General features: G+C 41.9%; 1 protein-coding gene across 1 annotated transcript in view; it reads right to left on the bottom strand.

Annotated features, from left to right (window-relative positions):
* FNDC7 (fibronectin type III domain containing 7) overlaps positions 1-18853 on the bottom strand; it is a 54526-nt gene extending 35673 nt beyond the window's left edge. The window contains exons 1-4 of the mRNA XM_077278286.1: positions 18654-18853; positions 11007-11025; positions 8299-8556; positions 7966-8220 (exon numbers count right to left, since the gene is read on the bottom strand). Coding sequence (XP_077134401.1) covers positions 7966-8220; positions 8299-8556; positions 11007-11025; positions 18654-18722 — 601 coding nt within the window. The 5' untranslated portion in view covers positions 18723-18853. The remainder of the gene's footprint in view (positions 1-7965; positions 8221-8298; positions 8557-11006; positions 11026-18653) is intronic.
* Between the last annotated feature and the right edge of the window lie 1769 nt (positions 18854-20622).

Here is a 20622-nt window from a genome sequence, read left to right as displayed (position 1 = left end):
TGTAAGGTAACCGCTAAGTTAGTTTTAGGCATATAAAAAATTATATTTAACTCTAAGACTATTTATCTATTGTTATGTTAAGTGGTTATTACCCCATCTTTCATTTGTGTATATATATTTTTTTTTTTTTATTAAGAGATTTTTTTTTTTTTTTTTTTTTTTGTGAATCACACACCATCACCAAGATAGGGCGGGAACTAGAGCGGTGCTGTCATGGATCTGGAAAATCAAATTACCCGTAAGTAATTATCATTTTTTCCCTTCCCCATGACAGCACCGGTACATGAGAGGAAGAAATAGAAAGAACCTCTAGGGTGGGACAACAGCAGATAGTACTTTCCTACCAAAGGCAAGATCTGATAGCCCCAGATTCAATCTATAATGGCGGAAGAAAGTAGAGGGTGAAGACCATACTGCTGCATTACAGATTTGCTCTATCGATGCATTTGCCCTCTCTGCCCAAGATGTGGAAATAGCCCTCGTAGAGTGGGCCGTAACACCAGGTGGAGGGACCTGTCCCGAAGAGGAATAGGAAAGTGATATGGCCATACGGAGCCAACGTGCAATAGTTGATTTTGTGGCCTTTTTTCCCCTGTTTGCCCCCTGAAAGGAGACAAAAAGGGCTGTAGACTGTCGCCATGGTTTTGTCACTTCTATATATTGAAGAAGGCAACGTCTGACGTCCAAGCAATGGAAGGTTTCTTCTCCCTGGGATTTTGGGTTGGCACAGAATGAAGGCAAGATTATCTCCTGGTCCCTGTGAAATTTCGAGTTGACCTTAGGTAAGAAGGCCGGATCAGATTTTATAATTACCCTATCCTCCAGAATTTCAGTATACGGAGGGTCAATAGATATAGCCTGAAGCTCACTAATGCGTCTGGCTGAGGTAAGGGCAATCAGGAGAACTGTTTTTAGAGTTAGCGCTTTTTCCGATATGGAGGAAAGAGGCTCGAAGGGAGAGGAGGTCAAGGCGTTTAAAACTAAATTTAAATCCCAGGGAGCGACCTTTGGACGAGGTTTGAATGGTCTGGCTGTAAAGGAGGCCCGAATGAACCTACACACCCAGGGGTGATCAGCCAATTTTTGGTCAAACAAGGCGCTAAGCGCCGAGACTTGCACTTTTAGAGTGCTGGTAGATAATCCCCTCTCCAGACCCTTTTGGAGAAACTCTAGGATTTCAGATATAGGGACCTTCTGAACGGTATCAGTTATCCCTCGGCCTGAGAATTCTAAAAATTTTCCCCATACCTTTTGGTATTTATCAGTTGTGACTTTTTTCCTACTGGACAGTAGAGTAGTAATTAATGGATCCGAGAACCCCTTTGCTAGCAGAAGTCCCCTCTCAAGTTCCAAGCAGTGAGGTGTAGGCTGTGAACCTGAGGATGTGTCACCGGACCTTGGTGTAGAAGGTCTGGGACCTCTGGAAGTATCCACGGGTCCGAGATGGACATACGTCTGAGCCAAGTGAACCAAGCTCTCTTTGGCCAGAAGGGTGCGATTAAGATTATGCGTGATTTCTCTTCTCGGATCTTCTTCAGGACTGTAGGGATCAATGGGATCGGGGGAAACGCATAGGCTAGTTGGAATTTCCATTGGTGTAGTAACGCATCTACTCCTTCCGGGTTCTCTTTCGGGTTTAGAGAGTAGAACCTTTTTACTTTTCGATTCTGCCTTGTGGAAAAAAGATCCACTTGAGGAAGCCCCCAGACTGCACAGATTTCTCCAAATATTCTTTGATTTAGCGACCACTCGCCCTGGTGCAGGACGTGACGACTCAGAAAATCTGCGACAAAGTTTTCCGACCCCTTTAAGTGTGTACTTGTGAGGGACAAAAGGTGGTTTTCGGCCCAAAGAAATAGTCTTCCTGCTTCTTCCATAAGGGAACTTGATCTGGTTCCTCCCTGTCGATTTATATACGACACCGTTGTGCTGTTGTCGGACAATACTACTAAATGTTTCCCTTTGAGATCTTCTTCTGATTGAAGAATTGCCTGCCTTACTGCTGTCAATTCCCTCAGGTTTGAGGAGGCTGATTGCATCTGTGGATTCCATAGACCCTGTAGGATCCGATCTGATAGGTGTGCTCCCCAACCTAATGGGCTCGCATCTGTGGTCAGTATCACCGGATTCTGGATTGACCATGGGACCCCTTTTTTTAGATTCCCGGAATCTAGCCACCAGTTTAGAGAGTCCCGGACATGTTGTGACAATACGATTTTCCGGTTTAGATTGTAGGGTATTCTTGTTTGTTCTGACAGGATCTCCCACTGTAGGTCCCTTGAATGAAGTTGTGCCCATTGGACCGCCGGAATTGTTGCAGTAAGCATGCCTAGGAGGGACATGGCTTCCCTCACCGAGACGTATTGGGCCACCTGTATTTGTGTTATTCTTTGTTTTATGACCTCGATTTTCCTGTCTGGAAGGATACAGATCTGTTTGATTGAGTTTAATTGGATCCCCAGGAACTCCTGTATCTGGGCCGGAATCAATCTTGATTTTTTTAAGTTTATTATCCAACCTAGTTTGGTTAGTAGCTCTCGTACTGTCGTAACTGCTTTTATACACTCTTCTTGATTGTCTGCTATCAAGAGGAAATCGTCTAAATATGGCACTAGCAGAATGTTTTCTCTCCTTACGAAGGATGCTACTTCCGAAATTATTTTTGTAAAAATACGAGGAGCTACCGATACCCCAAAGGGGAGACATTGGTATTGTAGATGGGTGTAGACCTGCCCCAGCTGCACAACCAACCTCAGGAATTGTTGATGCTCTCTGCTGATTGGCACATGATAATAGGCATCGGTAAGGTCTATCACTGCCATATAACATCCTGGATAGAGCAGTTTTACCGCCGTTCTCAGAGTCTCCATTTTGAATTTTTCTACTCGGATGAATTTGTTTAATTCTTTTAGATTGAAAATAGTTCTTAAAGATCCATCCGGTTTTGGAGTGAGGAAAAGGGTGCTGTAAAATCCCCTTCCTATTTCCTGTGAAGGTACTCTTACCAGGACTTTTTTGTCTAGAAGAAGACGAACTTCTTTCTCGAGAATTAACTGGTTCTTTTTGGCCACACGAGTAACTTTTATTCGGTGGGGAGGAAGGGAGATGAAATTTAACCGTAGACCGTCTGATAACAAGTTGATTATCCATTGGGACGGCTGTAAGGTTACCCACTGATGGACAAAAAACTGTAACCTTCCTCCCACCTGGAATATGGCGTCATTGTTTAGGATCTGGTTTTGGGGGTTTGTTGAAAAGAAAACCTCTTTCTCTTTTCTCACCCCAGGGTCTCCCCCGTGTGGTTCTATCCGTTGGGCGGCCTCGGCCCCTACCTGATCCTCGAAAGGACCGACGATTGTCATACCAACGTCGTCTAAAGAAGGGAGGTGGAGGGAAGTGTTTTTTCTTGTCCGCTGCTTTTTCTAAAATTTCGTCTAAAGCGCTGCCGAATAAATATTGGCCCTCACAGGGGACTGCACAGAGCTTCACTTTGGATTGGAAATCAGCATTCCAGTTCTTTAACCATAACGCCCTTCTTCCCGAATTTGAAAGGGCACTAGCTCTGGCAGCAAACCGCACAGAATCAATGGCAGCGTCCGCCAGGAATCCCGCTGCATTTTGAAGTGGAGGGATGACTTCTAGAAGTCTGTCTCTTGGACATTTGTTTTTTATTTGGTCACTAAGTTCCTCCAGCCATTTAACCATGGCACGGGCAGTACAAGTAGCCGCTACTCCAGGTTTAAACGCCCAAGTTGAGGCCTCCCAAGTTGATTTTAGAAAGGCATCCGCCTTTTTATCTAGGGGGTCTTTTAGGGCCCCCATGTCCTCGAAGGGAAGTGCTATGCCCCTGGAGGTACTTGCGATAGCCGCGTCCAACTTAGGCGCCTTTTCCCATTTCTCGCAAATTTCCTCACTAAAGGGATATTTACGTTTTAAAGCCTGGGGAACTGAAATCTTTTTATTCGGTTTTTTCCATTCTTTTTTAATGAGATTTAGAATGTTATCATGAAACGGGAAAACTTTTCGTTTCTTATCCTCCAAATTGCTAAACATAGAGTCCTGAACTGTTTGCTTCTCTTTTGGCGTCTCAACCCCCAGGGTGGACCTGACCAGTTTTAGCAACTTCCCCACATCTTCTGATAACACATAAGGCCGGCCACACTCTTCATCTGAAGAGTCCAGGTCCGAACCCTCGTCGGGCGGAAGCTCACCCAGTTCACCCTCGGATTCTATGTCAGATGTCTGGGCAGACGTAGGGAATGGGTTTACGGAGCTCTGCAGTCCATGATGTTTTAACTGCTCCTTTACAGTGCTTTGTACTTCGCTTCTAACTATATCTTTTATATTCTGAAGCAAAGATGAAGACTCTTCAGACACCGTTTTTTCTATGCATGAGCGGCACATACGCTTTTCATACGTTTTGGGGAGGCTTCTATCACAGAGTGCACATACTTTATGCTTTTGTTTAGAGGTGACTTTTTTTCCCTGCATATATACAAAAAACACAGTGTCACTGACATGTTTTTTGCCTTACAAAGGCACTCACCCACCGGACCCTCAGTACCACGACAGGCTGTGGGATTTCAGCTGGGATCGTCGATTCCTTTAGATCTGCCATCCTGCAGGAGACTGTACCCAGCGCCTGCTTGCCGCCTTGCAGTTTTAAATATGGCGGGCAGGAAGCGGTGTGTGCGCCTCTGAACTTCCTCCCCCCCGGGGAGTGTCAGCACACCGCTTCTTCAGCGTGTAGCGTCACTTCCGGTTCAATCCCGGAAGTTCCCCCATTCAGTCGGCGCCAGCGTCGTGATGGGAACGCTCACTTTTTTCCCTCGGCCCAGCCTCCGGCCAGGAGCGGACGCCGGGGAGTCCGCAGTGGGAAGGACGCACCTGCAGCTCCAGGTATGGAGGCGACGCGCACACGCCGCCACCGCTGCTCCCACCGCGGACCTCGGTCAGAGACCGGCCAAGCACGGGAGACCTCTCCCCATGCAGCACCGCAGGTTCCCCGCAAGAACAGGAAACCAAACTGAGGAGAGAGGTGCCGCCCCCATCTTTTATCTCCTATGCAGGTTTCCTGTTCTTGGGGGCGGGACCATCTCTCATGTACCGGTGCTGTCATGGGGAAGGGAAAAATAACATTGTCATAAAAATAAATTAAAAATACATGTAACATAAAAACCTGATTTAAACAATAGGTAAATTTCTGATTATAGCTTCCCTTTAACCCCTTAATGACCAAAGGTATTTTTAGTTTGCATTTTCATTTTTTGCTCCCCTTCTTCCCAGAGCCATAACTTTATAATTTTTTGGTCAAAATGGCCATGTGAGGGCTTTTTTTTTGCGGGATCAGTTGTTATTTTGAACAACACCACTGGTTTTAACAAATCGTGTACTGTAAAACGAGAAAAAAATTCAAAGTGTGCTGAAATTGCAAAAAAAGTGCAATACCACAGGTTTTTTTGTTGCTTTTTTACTACAACCCCTGGCAAAAATTATGGAATCACCGGCCTTGGAGGATGTTCATTCAGTTGTTTAATTTTGTAGAAAAAAAAGCAGATCACAGACATGCTACAAAACTAAAGTCATTTCAAATGGCAACTTTCTGGCTTTAAGAAACACTAGAAGAAATCAAGAACAAAAAATGTGGTAGTCAGTAATGGTTACTTTTTTAACCAAGCATAGGGGAAAAATTATGGAATTTTGAAAAACAACCAAACAAAAAAACACTCCAAAACATCACTAGTATTTTGTTGCACCACCTCTGGCTTTTATAACAGCTTGCAGTCTCTGAAGCATGGACTTAATGAGTGTCAAACAGTATTCTTCATCAATCTGCCTCCAGCTTTCTCTGATTTGCCAGATCAGGTTTGCAGGTTGGAGCCTTGTCATGGACCATTTTCTTCAACTTCCACCAAAGATTTTCAATTGGATTGAGATCCAGACTATTTGCAGGCCATGACATTGACCTTATGTGTCTTTTTTTCAAGTTATGTTTGCACAGTTTTTACTCTATGGCAGGATGCATTATCATCTTTAAAAATAATTCCATCATCCCCAAACATCCTTTCAATTGATGAGATAAGAAAAGTGTCCAAAATATCAACATAAACTTGTGCATTTATTGAAGATGTAATGACAGCCATCTCCCCAGTGCCTTTACCTGACATGCAGCCCCATATCATCAATGACTGTGGAAATTTGCATGTTCTCTTCAGGCAGTCATCTTTATAAATCTCATTGGAACGGCACCAAACAAAAGTTCCAGCATCATCACCTTGCCCAATGCAGATTCATGATTCATCACTGAATATGACTTTCATCCAGTAATCCACAGTCCACGATTGCCTTTCCTTAGACCATTGTAACCTTGTATTTTTCTGTTTAGGTGTTAATGATGGCTTTCGTTTAGCTTTTCTGTATGTAAATCCCATTTCCTTAAGGCGGTTTATTACAGTTCGGTCACAGACGTTGACTCCAGTTTCCACCCATTCGTTCCTCATTTGTTTTGTTGTGCATTTCCTGTTTTGGAGACATATTGCTTTAAGTTTCCGGTCTTGACGCTTTGATGTCTTCTTTGGTCTACGAGTATGCTTGCCTTTAACATATTAACACAGCTGACATGTGCCAGGAAAGATGTAGGCTCACCGCCAAAGCCACATCAAAGGGAGGGAGTCTGACCTGGGCATATTATTACGCCTGATGTTGGAAATGGATTAAATGAAGTAATGCTTTGTGTGTATGTTTTGGTGCCTAAAATCAGCTTCTAATATTAACAATTTATTTTTTGCTTTTCAGTCAAAGACTGTTTAAAATGAGTTTTTTTTAGTTTTCTTGAGCTGAGTGAATGGGCTTAAAAGCCTCCTTAAAGAGGTTTTCCCATGAACAAAAGTTCATTTTAATTAATAGATCTTGGAATAATAATTTCCACAGTTGGATGTGTTTAAATAAAATGTCCCTGTGCTGAGGTAATCTTATAAATGTCCCCTGCTGTGTACTGTGTAATGGCCGTGTCTGACCGTACAGGGACATGGTCTGATCATAACACAGCTCCTGGCCAGGGGAGGAAGCAAAGATTATACAGACCGGACAGCAGGGGATCACAGCTGATTCTTTTTGTGAGGCAAAGCATTTCATTGCCTGTTCTTAATCAATGTTTTAGTTTAAATAGGAATCAGCTGTGATCCCCTGCTGTCCTGTCTGTATACTCACTTTTGCTTCCTGCCCTGTCCAGGAGCTGTGGTATGATCAGACCATGTTCCTGTACACTCAGACACAGCCATTACACAGTACATACAGTAGCAGGGGACATTTCTAAAAAAATTATTTAAACAAATCCAATTGTGGAAGTTATTATTATTCCAAGATCTATGGATTAAAATGTACTTTTATTCATGGGAAAACCCCTTTAAAAACTGCTTAAAAAATGCACAGAAAACTCATTCTATTCATTTTTATGGGAAATTCACTTTGCTGTTTTGTATGAGGAGCTTTTGAAGCATTGTTTTTATACCTGCAAAAGTTCTGATAAACATCTGGTGGGAAAAAAAGTGCATGTCAAATTTTTTATTAGGATATGATGAATTGTGCTACAAACAAGGCACCAACAACTGAAAAGGCTGCCCCAAAAAAAAACACTTCATAAAAAAAAAATCTTCATAACCTCTTCTGGAACCACTCCAGGAAAAGAACCGGACTGGATCCTGAGATCTTAGCCAGAGTTGAAAGAATGCAAAATTTCATCTTCCACTTTAGAAGTCTGTTCCTTGATTACACAGGCAATCCCTTCACTTGGGCACTGACTTGTGCTCTGTATAATGCTTCATTTCCCCTGTAATGTTGGTCACTATGAGATTTACCAGGGGTATGGTTTGTGATCAGATCTTTCCCAATAAATATTCATGCTGACTGATGCACATTTATATGATTCTTACCTCAATGTTGCTAAGATATACAGTCATGAATTACCTGTAGTCGCCCACTTAGGAGGAGAAGGTTGACTCCTTCCAGCTGAGTTGATGGATCTCACCATGATTTTGTAGGATGTAGCAGCTTGTAAACCAGTGACTGTTCCTGGGGAATTGCTGACAAAGGACTCAAAGAACAGCTGTCCAGCCTGAGCAATGACCTGGTAGCCAGTAGTTCCAGACACCTCTGCCCATTCCACTGTGATACTATTACTCAGCTTTGAATATGCTTGGTCAATAACAGGGACGTCTGGAGCTGCAAGAAATGGGAACAAGAGGTAATCAGGTCAATACATAGAAGATTCAGAGGGAGAACAATTAGAAAGTCACTAACCTGTAAGCTGTAGAGTCTGCGCGTGAGCGAGAGTATTACCATCTCTGTCCATGGCTTCTACAATTACTGTATAATTAGTGTTAGGAAGCAAGGTGGTTACAGTCCCCATAATAGTTGTGGGATCGAATACAGCAAATGCAGACTGTGATGCCGACGTCAAAGGTGATGCTGTAATGCCATACGATGTGGCACCAGCAACTTTCGTCCATTTAACATATATACTTCTCGATGTGACGTCATACGTGGATATTGAGAAGTCTGCAAAACAAATGATGAAGAAGAAATGATGGGCATGGTGAACAGAGAGGAAAAGGTTTAGTTTCAGTAAGTGCCAGGACAGTTTGGGGGTAGAACACCATGAGCTGAATAGACCTCAAAAATCCCAAAGGGCAAGTGTTTTGTCCCTACTGAATAGCTTACAAAACTCACCATGTTTGAATAGTTACTTGTTTTCAGTGACTGAAAACTGGTTACACTCCAAGGCTAAAAACCTTGTACTGACTTGGCGCTACTCACAAAATTGCATCTTTTTTTGCAATGAATCAATGGAGGTAAAAAGAGAAACATTTATAAAAGTTGTAATTTTTCTTTTGCAAAAAAATGCACAATATTTTAGCAAATTGCACAAGAACGCTGCATAGGGAATGTATTTTCAGTGTATAACTGGACTCCTGATTCAGGCCTCATTCAGACATCTGTTTTTTTTTCCTGAAAAAATGAACAGATTTTCATCAATGTTCTAGATCACATTTTCATAAGATTTATCATCAGTAATTCTCTTAAATACAAATAAAACTGCAAAGTTTCTCCTATTTACCACAATGTAAAAAATGGACACCACACAGATTGTATATGGATTATATCCATGTACTGTTCATGAGTTTTACGAACCCTTACACTTCCATAAGTAATTTTGATATGTGACTTAGATCAAAAATGGACCTGTCTCCAAGACACGGACTTACGCCCTGATTCATCAAAGCAAATTGTCCAGAATTCTGACAAACTGCTTTGAAAGGGAGCAAAAAATTTGCCCAACTCAAAGTTGTGCAATATTTTTCCAACTTTTGGAGTTTTTATGCCCATTTCTCCCAGCTTCATCAAAGTTGATGGAATTGAGTTGTGACGTTACTTACATCAGAAATCTCCCTCAAGTGGCACATGGAGGCATGTACAACCTGTCACAACCTCCTATAATGTTCAGCGATCTGCTACTTGCAATACAGCAATACACTTGAATAGAGGCAAATTAGAGTGCTTTAAAGTATACAGAAATAAATAGATTAAGTAGAAATGGGTGCAATTTGCTAACTATTGTAGCCTAGCCAGGTAGGACAGGGTTAAATCGCATCACTGCAGGTCTTGATTAGATGCACCTGTCTAGTTTTGACTAAGAGCCAGGGCCTGTGTTCACTAGGTGTGTTAATCTGCGGGATGTTGAGCAGTGCTGAGTGTGCTGCTGGTGAATGACCAGCCAAAATATGAGCTATAGCTGGGATAGAGACATGCCAGGGTCTCTCTCTGAATGGAGACTCCATGTGTCACGACAGGACTGGCGAGTAAACTGGGACCAGAGGTATCTTTCCTGGCCCTAACACTAGGGGGTGCCCTAACTCGCCCTTTCCCCCAGGATACCTCAGATGGTGAGGATGCCGGGGCCTCCGCCCTTGCCCTGTCTATTAGCTGCAGCCCTGCGATTATCCCTTTCCCCACCCAAGGAAGAGAGGCGCTACTGTGTACCGCAGTACACCAACCTGACAAACAGGGGAACCAAGACAAGGGTAAAAGAAAACTCCACTCACACAAAATATACTCTCACAAATAACAGAGGTATTCACCAGGCTGTGTAGGAAGGAGGGAAGAAAATAAGGCAGGTAAGGATGAGGAATTTCCAAGCATACAAACCAAGCAACAGTCTCACAATAAACTCCTCCAGCTTTCCAAACACTAGCTTCTCTCTCTCTCCAGGTCTATCTAGCAAGTGCTAACTCAGACAAGGACCTGCCCAGCAGGCCCAGCTTTTATAGGAAAGAGGAGTGGTTAAACAAGCACAGCTGAATGCAGGGATTTCCACATGGCAGATTAACCCCTGTCCCGCTGAAAGAAAACAAACATTTAATACACCGGAGAAGTGCTTCTTCTCAGTGGCGAAGCAGGAGCCATCAGACGCTGCGGTCTTCTGGCTCTGCTCTGTCGCGATAACCCCGTGACACCATGGGTCAGCTCGGAAAGCTGAGCAGTCTGTGTGTTGGAGCTGCAGAGAGCCATGTAGAAGCTGCAGCCTCTTCAGTGTGAACTATGCCCAGAGTTGAACACTTCTGTTTGACACTGAGAACTGCTGGAGCTAGGACTGAAGGGGATACTTAGACTGGTGGGATCATCCTTTTCTGTCCATGAAGTTTTCTCTGGGAGAAAGAATCATAATCTGTTCAGGTGAGCCGGCACTGTCATATGTGTGCCCTGCTAAATGAACAGTTTATTTGCCGTGATACATTTGTGCCCAGAAGAGGCTATTTTTGGTTTTACTTCCCTTGGAGTTTTATGAAAGCAATAAAACTGCACCTGTTTGGACCAAACCACATTGCCTGTGTGAACTCTACCTAATGGCTACCTGAGAGAGGGAATCCCTACACGATATAATACTAGATAGATAGATAGATAGATAGATAGATAGATAGATAGATAGATAGATAGATAGATAGATTTACCTGTGCTCAAAGAAGCCATCTGGAAAAAAAAAGAATATAAAACAATTAGTAGACGATAATCAGAATGGCAAGTCTACTGCACTTTATTCAGATATTAACATCATAGCTGCATTGATAGTAAGCTGAGCGTTCATATTATATGTACTTCATATTTACAGTATAAATGCTACAAGCAGAATATTAAACAACCTGAATTTGCATTTTACACAATATACAAGTAAAAATGATGTCTAACTTTCTATTTTCAGGAGCGCACCTCACCCCAGCCTCTTGGCTTCTTCCATGCCAGAAAAGATGCACTGCACTCCTGATGATTGACAACTTGGATTAGCAGCATGACTGTGTCAATATCCCTTATTGTGCGCTCTCCCATGCTGCAGCAGAAGGCAGGGGCATGGATGCCAGCTACCCGGCCAGCTTCAGAGCAGCGTTTAATGAGGATGTCTCACCTTTTTAACTTCAGGAGCACATCTCACCCTGTCCTCTCAACTTCCTTCTTGCCAGGGGTGATGCGCTCCTGATGATTGACAGTTTGGAACAGCAGCATGACTGCATTGCTGTCCGGTATTGTGCACTATCCCATGCTGCAGCAGAACACAGGGGCACTGATGACAGCAATATGGACAGCTTCAGAGCAACACTTACAAGCTCTGTAAAAAGATCCTTGCCTAGAAGACAGGCCACATCTGATAGCCTCAAGAAATGGCTGTTAACCTAGTGTTATGTATGTACCACACTCACACACAAGTAAAGGTTGTAAGGAAGACAAACTATAGAAAGAAGCCGCACCTACCCCAACTGATTCCTGTACAAACTAGTAAATCCCTAGCTGCATGACTAAAAACACCAATTCGGACCTGACTCCCTAAAAGACTGTTGAGGGACTTCTCGTGCCTCCTGAGGAACCAGAGGGGAGGCTGCAGCACACTAGCAACAAAGGGAGAGGAAGGTGTGCAGGTAAACATGAAGGCCCAGGGTGAGAAGCTTAAAGCATTTTCATAAAAGGAGAGAGAGGGGATTGTAAGGAGAACCAAAAAAATAAATGAAACTAGGATAATCTCCCAGAAACCGGAAAGTGGTAAGGCTACGTTCACATTTGCGTTGTGCGCCGTAGCGTCGGGCGCTGCAGCGTCGCCATATGCGTCATGCGCCCCTATATTTAACATGGGGGCGCATGGACATGCGTTGTGTTGCGTTTTGTGACGCATGCGTCTTTTTGGGCGCACGCGTCAGGGCGCAGAGGACGCAGCAAGTTGCATTTTTTTTGCGTCCAAAATCATACAAAAAAAGGACGCATGCGTCACAAAACAATGCGTTTTGCATGCGTTGTGCGTTGCGTCGCCGATGCGTCGCCGACGCAACACACAACGCAAATGTGAACGTAGCCTTTAAGGAAAAGATAGACAAACAGACACACAGCAATAATATAAGCAGTGTAATGTTAAAATAGAAAATCCCTTAGCTATAGGGCTGGAAGTCCTTAACACAAATCCACCTTGAAGTATAGCCAGCAAGGAAGTGCAGTGAAGAGATAATATATAAAGCCCCACCCAGAATGTGACAGGGCAAACCAAAATAGGAAGAATAATGACAATAGGAACAATGAACATTTGGACAGGGAAGGAAAAGAGCAATAGCTCAACATACAGTAGAACTGACCACAAAACAACAGGTCACCAGATCAAATCCCCAAACCAAGCCATGACACCTAGACAACAAACAGTAAACTATAGAATTAAAAATCCCTCCATTCTTGAGCACAGAGAAGATTTCTAATATGATGTAAATTGCAAAGTTGCTTATTTTGCTAAGCTCTTTGCAATTTTACCAATTTAAGAAAATGAGACAACCATTTGAATAGTGAAACAAAAATAACAGTTATGATTACTTAAAAAAAAAAATCACAATTACCATGCAAGCTGGACAACCTAAGATGTATTTTTCCAGGCTTTTCATGTCTATTCTTAGGATAAGTCATTAATATAGACTGGGGTGCAAACAGGAGCTGAACTGCAGTACCTGCACAAGACCACTACACAGTGAATGGAACTGTGATGGTCGGCTCAATTCACTGTGTACATCCTGTTGATTAGTGGGGGGGCAGAGTGTCTGAGCCTCAGTGTTCTGACATTGATGACCTATCTCACATATCTCATAAGCCTGGAAAACCCCACTAAAAGAAACTTGGTTATAATGCTGAAATAGAGGAGGCAGTTGTACCCTACTAAACAGCTTTATATGTGGCTAGCCAGAGGTTTTGGGAAATAGTTTGTTTGCACCTGCAGAGGTCTTTCAGCAGGGTCTAGTTCTAAAGGGCTGAGTTGTGTGGGCTCATTCTGCCCAACCACAGACACCTTGGGGACCATTTGATATGCAATTTAATACCATTGAAATATTCTGGTTACTGATCCATTTTATCTCTCTGAAAAAACAGATATACTTAGATTATGCTTCTTTTTATTATGGCTTTTTATTATTTATTTTTTAAGCTAAAATAATAATAATTACACTAGTGTCTATGTGTGTAATCTATATCACCATATCCTGCTAGACATGCAACTGTGTGATAGCAGTAATACTGCCAGGAATGGTAAATCTCGTCAGCCTGACTAAGATGTAGACAAGGTATTGAGTAAATATTTCCACTGCATAGTCACATTCTGAATCTGCTCATTCATAAAAATTAGAAAGTTCCTATCTGGTGACAGAGCAGATAATGCAGATTTGGCTCAGTATTAACAAATGACCTTTCCACCTTCCTACTGTAATTTGTAACAAACGAAGCCTTGATATGCACTAATACGTTCACTAATAGCAGGTTTTATCAGTGAAGGTATAATATTGGATCAGTATATAAATACAGTTGTGCTCAAAAGTTTATATACCCCGGCAGAATTTTTGCTTTCTTGGCCTTTATTCACAGAATATGAATGATAACACAAAAACTTTTTCTCCACTCATGGTTAGTGGTTGGGTGAAGCCATTTATCATCAAACTACTGTGTTTTCTCTTTTTAAATCATAATGACAACCCAAAACATCCAAATGACCCTGATCAAAAGTTCACATACCCCATTTATTAATACCGTGTATTGCCCCTTCTAACATCAATGACAGCTTGAAGTCTTTTGTGGTAGTTGTGGATGCGGTTCTTTATATTCTCAGATGGTAAAGCTGCCCACTCTTCTTGGCAAAAAGCCTCCAGTTCCTGTAAATTCCTGGGCTGTCTAGCATGAAGTGCGCGCTTGAGATCTCCCCAGAGTGGCTCGATGATATTGAGGTCAGGAGACTGAGATGACCACTCCAGGACCTTCACTTTGTTCTGCTGTAGCCAATGACAGGTCGACTTGACCTTGTGTTTTGGATCGTTGTCATGTTGGAACGTCCAAGTACGTCCCATGTGCAGCTTCCGGGCTGATGAGTGCAAATTTGCCTCCAGTATCTGCTGATAACGTGCTACATTCATCTTTCCTTCAACTTTGACCAAGTTTCCTGTGCCTATGTAGCTCACACATCCCCAAAATATCAGCGATCCACCTCCGTGCTTTACAGTAGGAATGGTGTTCCTTTCATCATAGGCCTTGTTGACCTCTCTCCAAATGTAACGTTTATGGTTCTGGACAAAAAGTTCAATTTTGGTCTCATTACTCCAAATTATCTTGTTCCAGAAGTTTTGAGGCTTGTCTCTGTGCTGGTTTGAGTATTGTAGGTGAGATACTTTGTGGAATTTGCACAGTAATTGCTTTCTTCTGGTGACTCGACTATGCAGTCCATTTTTCTTCAAGTGCCACTTTATTGTGCATCTTGAAACAGCCACACCGCTAGTTTTCAGAGAGTCCTGTATTTCAACTGATGTTATTTGTGGGTTTTTCTTTGCATCCCAAACAATTTTCCTGGCAGTTGTGGACAACATTTTTGTTGGTCTACCTAGCCGTGGTTTTGTTTTTACAGAGCCCCTGATTTTCCATTTGTTAATCACAGTTTGAATGCTGCTGACTGGCATTATCAATTCCTTGGATATCTTTTTCTATCCCTTTCCTGTGTTATACAGTTCAACTACTTTTTCCAGTAGATCAGTTGACAATTCTTTTGTTTTCCCCATGACTCACAATCCAGAAATGTCAGTGGCTGGATGAAAGAAGCAAGAGTCTGTCTGGATCCCAGAAACTCACTCAGCTTTTATACACACACACTGATTACAAGCAAGCAGGTCACAGGTGAGGATGTTACCTTTAGTGGTCAGTAGAAAGTAGAATCACTGCACTCATACAATTGAGAATACTTGTTTCAAGTGAAGAATTTATTCAAATAAGAGTGAACTAGTGGAGCGATAGGCAAAAAACTTTTCTGCCAACCCTTGGCCTTGATCACAATATCGCCTTATTTGAAGGTTCTCTCTAGAATGAAAATGCGGTGTTGCTGAGGTAATCAGATATAAAGTTAGTGTTGTATAGTCCAGCGCAGTGTTAAAACATCTAGGTCCAGATGCATGGCAGTTAGAATAACATCGCTGTATGAGGTTAGAGGATACAGAGGGATATAGCAGCGTAGTGTTAACACGGCTAGGTCCAGGCAGATGGCAGTTAGAATAACATTGCTGTGTATGGTTAGTGGCCAGGAGGAGGATATAGAGTGATATAGATCCATTGGTGGCACAGCGGTGACTGCAGTCCTGACGATAAGAGCCAGCGTTGGTGGCTAAGTGGAAGGAGCTGACACAATCTGTGTCTAAGCAGGTTCTCAATTGTCTAAGTATTCTCAATTGTACGAGTGCAGTGATTCTACTTTCTACTATTGATGGGACCATTGGCTCCGTTCACTAGCACCGTCACGTTCCCACCAGTCGAGTGCTAGCCTTCTATGTTCTCTACCTTTAGTAGCCAGTCAAACCCATTTGTGTCAACTTCTTTGCATGTTATCAGGCCAAAATCACCAGGATATGTGGTCTTTTGATCATGGTCTTTTGGATGTTTTGGGTTGTCATTATGATTTAAGAACACAGTAGTTTGACAATAAATGTCTTCACCCAACCACTAAGAGTGAGTGTCCATGGTAAGTAAACGCTGCGTGTTTGACGCTGCAGCGTCAAACACGCAGCGTCCAGATGTTCCAGCATAGTGGAGGGGATTTTTTGAAATCCCGTGTCCACTATGCGTGGAAACCCGCACGCGGCGGCCCTGCGACTCCGGACATGCTGCGCGTCTTTTCAGATCGCAGCATGTCCGTGCTACCTGCGGCGACGCTGCGTCGCCGCAAGTAATATCACAGGGTCCTATGGCGAGGGGTGCGATGATCCCGGATGTGTACTGTACACATCCGGCATGATCGCGTCCCAGAAAGGGGGCGGGGCTTAGCGCCGAGCGGCTTCGCCGCTGCGGCGATACCGCCGGCCATCCTGAACGTGGACACGCACCCTTACTATGAGGAGAAAAAAGGCCAAGAAAGCAAAAAATAGACACATATTTACGTTTTTCTCTTTACAGTTTCACCGATATTGTAAAAAAATATATAGAAAGGACCTAAAAATTATGCAGCACCTATCACAGAAAAAGATAAACTATTTTATTATCCAAATAAATAATTTTTTCAGAGCTTTTAAAATTGCATATTCGAAAGAACCCTGAAAATGCTGGAATTGTTTCCTGCATAGTGACGCTACTTTCCAAGCTCAAATACAGACTAAGCATGAAAGTAGCACTTTGCAGATCTCTGCAGCTGGTGGCATGGACACAGCAACATCCCATCACAGGTTATCGACAAATATTATTAAAGAATGGCCATGAAGAAGTGTCTCCCAGTTCTTGAGAAATGTCAGTGAAATTATTGGTTCCAATAAAAATACCCTACTTACCCTATCCGACAAGCTTTTAATATTGTTCCCATAATTCTACCAATATTATTTTAAAGAAAACTACGGTATGTGGATTTCAATTAAATAAAAACACCACGTGCAGATTCCTAGTACCCAACAGACTTTACTTGTGAGGCTTGGTCTACATATTCACTTTGGCCGTGACACAGGTCGAGTGGCAAAAGTTTGATATGTGTTGTTGCTACAACGCAGCGTAATACAAGTAAATGGGGTCGCATAGCATACCCGAGGGTACAGCGGCCACAACAAGCACGTAGTTCAGCTATCTCCTGTTGTCCTAAAGACAGAGCCATGTTGTTGGGATCATAGGGGGTCTGAACGACCACAATGCCAGTGATCAGCAATTTATCCAAAATTATGAATAGGTGAAAATTTTAAAACATGGGATGAACTGTTGTAACAGTTTAACTTCACATCATGTTTGAAGTAGAAGTTTTTATATATTTATTTTTTTCTAATTTCTCCATGTTCGTGCAGTCATAAAAAAAATATTAATTTATTGCAAAGGCTTAGCAAAATGCCACCATGGAAAGACTGACCTCCAATAGAGATTAAAGGACAAGATGGGAGACGACAGTAACTGAGAAAAGATAGGAACACATGAGCGCATAAAAAAATGTTCAGCGTTTCATCCAGACAAGTGGGACGATGTTTCTTCTTACTTGTCAACCATGTGTAATCTGTTTTATTACAGCACAATCTATTCATCTTTACAGGACTATTTACAGTTTCCTATTACAGAATTGCAGCGTATCAGTAAAAAACGGACGCTATACTGTGGCTCCATACGGCATACGATTTTTTGCACATCCATAGACTTGAATGTGTGAGTCGGATCATAAAACTAGTGCATGCTACGATATTTTAACACACAAGATTCGGTCGGTGAAAAAAATTCGCTCATCTGCACTGCCCCAATGAATAACATTGGTCAGAGTGCAATCCGTTTTTTCGGCAGACAGCACTCGGTCCGAAAATACTGTCGATTGAATTAGCACTTATAGTTAGGAAACATTGGTGCTGATGGCAGAAGGTCAATCAGGAACACCACACACCTTGAGAAGGCAAGCCACTAGCCCACGGTGGAAGATTTGCCCAGTGGACCTCCACAGATTTCCTCTACATTGCCCAAGTGACAGAGCAGAACATGGGTGTGCACCTCTGTAGGCGCTTCATCAATTTAGAATCAAAAAAATAATTTCTTTTGGCACTGATGTCCTTTCTTGGGAAAACCTGTACAAGGAAAGCTCTAACTGTGTGTTCCATACACAATACCATTTTTTTCTTGATAAAACAGATTATTGGTGGATACTAGTGCACCTAGATTTATGTCTCATCCAAGAATCATTTAGGAGATGATATTTTACTAAGGAAATTAAATCAAAGGCTGATTAATACTTCCAAATGCTCCACATAATACGGAAGGTGCAACTAGTTGTGTAAGAAGAAACAGAAAAGCTGTAATACTGCGTCCAAAGTAATATTTATAGATCTCATTACTTCTTCTCACTTGCAGAACAAATACAATTATATAAAGATAGACTGGGGCTATATATCCCTGGCTTATACAATCTCAACCTTGCACTCATGTGATAAATGTGTAATGTTCACCTACTGATAGTTCTTACACAGTGCACATAGTACATATTCAGGGTAACGCTTCTCCTATGTGTTAAGGCAATTTTGCAGACTTTCAATGTGCAACTGCAATATTTTACAGTAAATGTAAAGTGATATACAGCTTATTGTCAGACAAATATGAAGGGAATCACTTACCGCTGTAGATATATGCAGCAGAAGATGAAGGAGGGAGAGATAAGGTGAGGTTCTTGTTACCATCTTCATCTATTCCCTCTTAAATCCCCGCTCACAGCTGCTATAGAGAATGCTCTCCAAGCTTCAGATCCTGCTCTAAGGTTGTTCATAGAATGTGGGTGGAGGCAGAAAAGGTATATACTGTGGGATTCTGTATCCTAAGGGGAACAAACCTCTCTTGACGAGAAAATCAAGCTATTGTGTGAGCAAAAAAGAGACTACAGCAAATGTCCACGTTCAAGAGATCCACATCATGCACATAAAAGTCATACATGGTAGCCTAACCTGAAAATAAAACCAATCCTGACAATCTTATTGCTTATATTGGCTGTGATGATTTTTTATTATTTTAGTTTTTTATTATTGATATTTTTTTTTTTTAGAATTGTTCCATTTTCACACAAATTGTTGGAAAGTGTTATTGATATTTACCAGTACATCAAAGCTGTTCTGTAATATTGCACGCAATGTTATGACAGATATATAACCAAGTCTGTGATCGTTGTATCCCTTGATATGTGTACATTCCTGTGTACTAGATGATACAAATAGGTCGTCTCATGAAGACCTTTTACCATATGTATTAATGACATCATAAGGAGGTTCTCGCTCTGGCGATCTTGGGTCCATCCAAAAACGATTATGGTACATCATAAATTTGGCTGGTCAGCAAGTGATATTACATTTCTCCATTGCTGCAGGAGAGATATAAGGCCGGTAGCATATTTCACCAACAACAGCCAATGAGGGGTTTCTGACATCAGACCCCAATTGCTCATCGGGCTACAAAAGAGTTTGCTCGGTTAAGTTCCCATGATGAGTTCTTGATGCTGCATATTTTCGCTTCTCAAAAAATGTAGCGTCTTACAGTTCCTGCAAAGTGGATGGGATATATAGAAATCTCATGCCCAGTGTGCTTTTTTCTTACACTGAGTAAACTGACCTGCACTGTGTTTTTTAATTCTACAACATGTCAATTTCTCTTATAATAAATTTGTGTTTTATTTCTGGATCTTCCCCATACAATTGAATGAATGAGGAAAATCCTAAGGAAAAAGGGCATATATGCTCTTAGTACGATTAGCAGAAACGCACTAAAAATGCATGTAATCTGCACATGAATTTGTCAATAACGTTTTATCAAAGCTGAGAAACAGATAGTATCTAAAACAAAGCAGCTTTATTTAAGAAATGACATACCAAAAGGAGAAAAAAAAGCACAGCAGAAAAAAAGTGATGAAATACATGTAAAAAACACACTAAAAAACGCAATGAAGAAATGCAAGTAACTTAATTTAGGCGCAGAACAGCTGCAACATCAACAACTCACCAAATCCTCATTGTGGGAGCCCAGCTTTATGGTGAGAAAACCCTTGGAAGGTTGACACCTGAGATGTCTAAAATTTATTTTATGAGTATAAATTCTCAGCTACTGTATCAACATACAAGTGCTTCTCACTAAATTAGAATATCAACAAAAAGTACATTTATTTCAGTTCTTCAATACAAAAAGTGAATCTCATATATTATATAAAGTCATTACACACAGAGTGATCTATTTCAAGTGTTTATTTCTGTTAATGTTGATGATTATGGCACAGGCTGTGTTTCCATGGGGCGTATTGGCAGCGATTTGGACGCAGCAGATACCCCGCTCCTCCCAAAGCTCTGCCCCCTGTTGTACGTGCGGTGATGTCTTCATTGAACAAATGGGGAATCACCACATCCTATTCATAGACCGGGTTATATGCTGTAACATCTGGATGCTGTGGATTGGACGCTGCAGCTGTATGCCGCAAAAACTCAAGCAATACGTCCAATGGAAACATACCCTTACAGCCAATGAAAACTCAAAAGTCATTATCTCAGTAAATTAGAATAATTAACAAAAAACACCTTCCTAAGCATTTAAAAAGGTCCCTTAGTCTGT

This window comes from Ranitomeya variabilis, chromosome 8, assembly GCF_051348905.1.
Source record: "Ranitomeya variabilis isolate aRanVar5 chromosome 8, aRanVar5.hap1, whole genome shotgun sequence".
In the NCBI taxonomy this organism is placed as follows: domain Eukaryota; kingdom Metazoa; phylum Chordata; class Amphibia; order Anura; family Dendrobatidae; genus Ranitomeya; species Ranitomeya variabilis.
The sequence above is the reverse complement of the archived record's forward strand: the minus strand, read 5'-3'. Positions and strand labels throughout refer to the sequence as shown.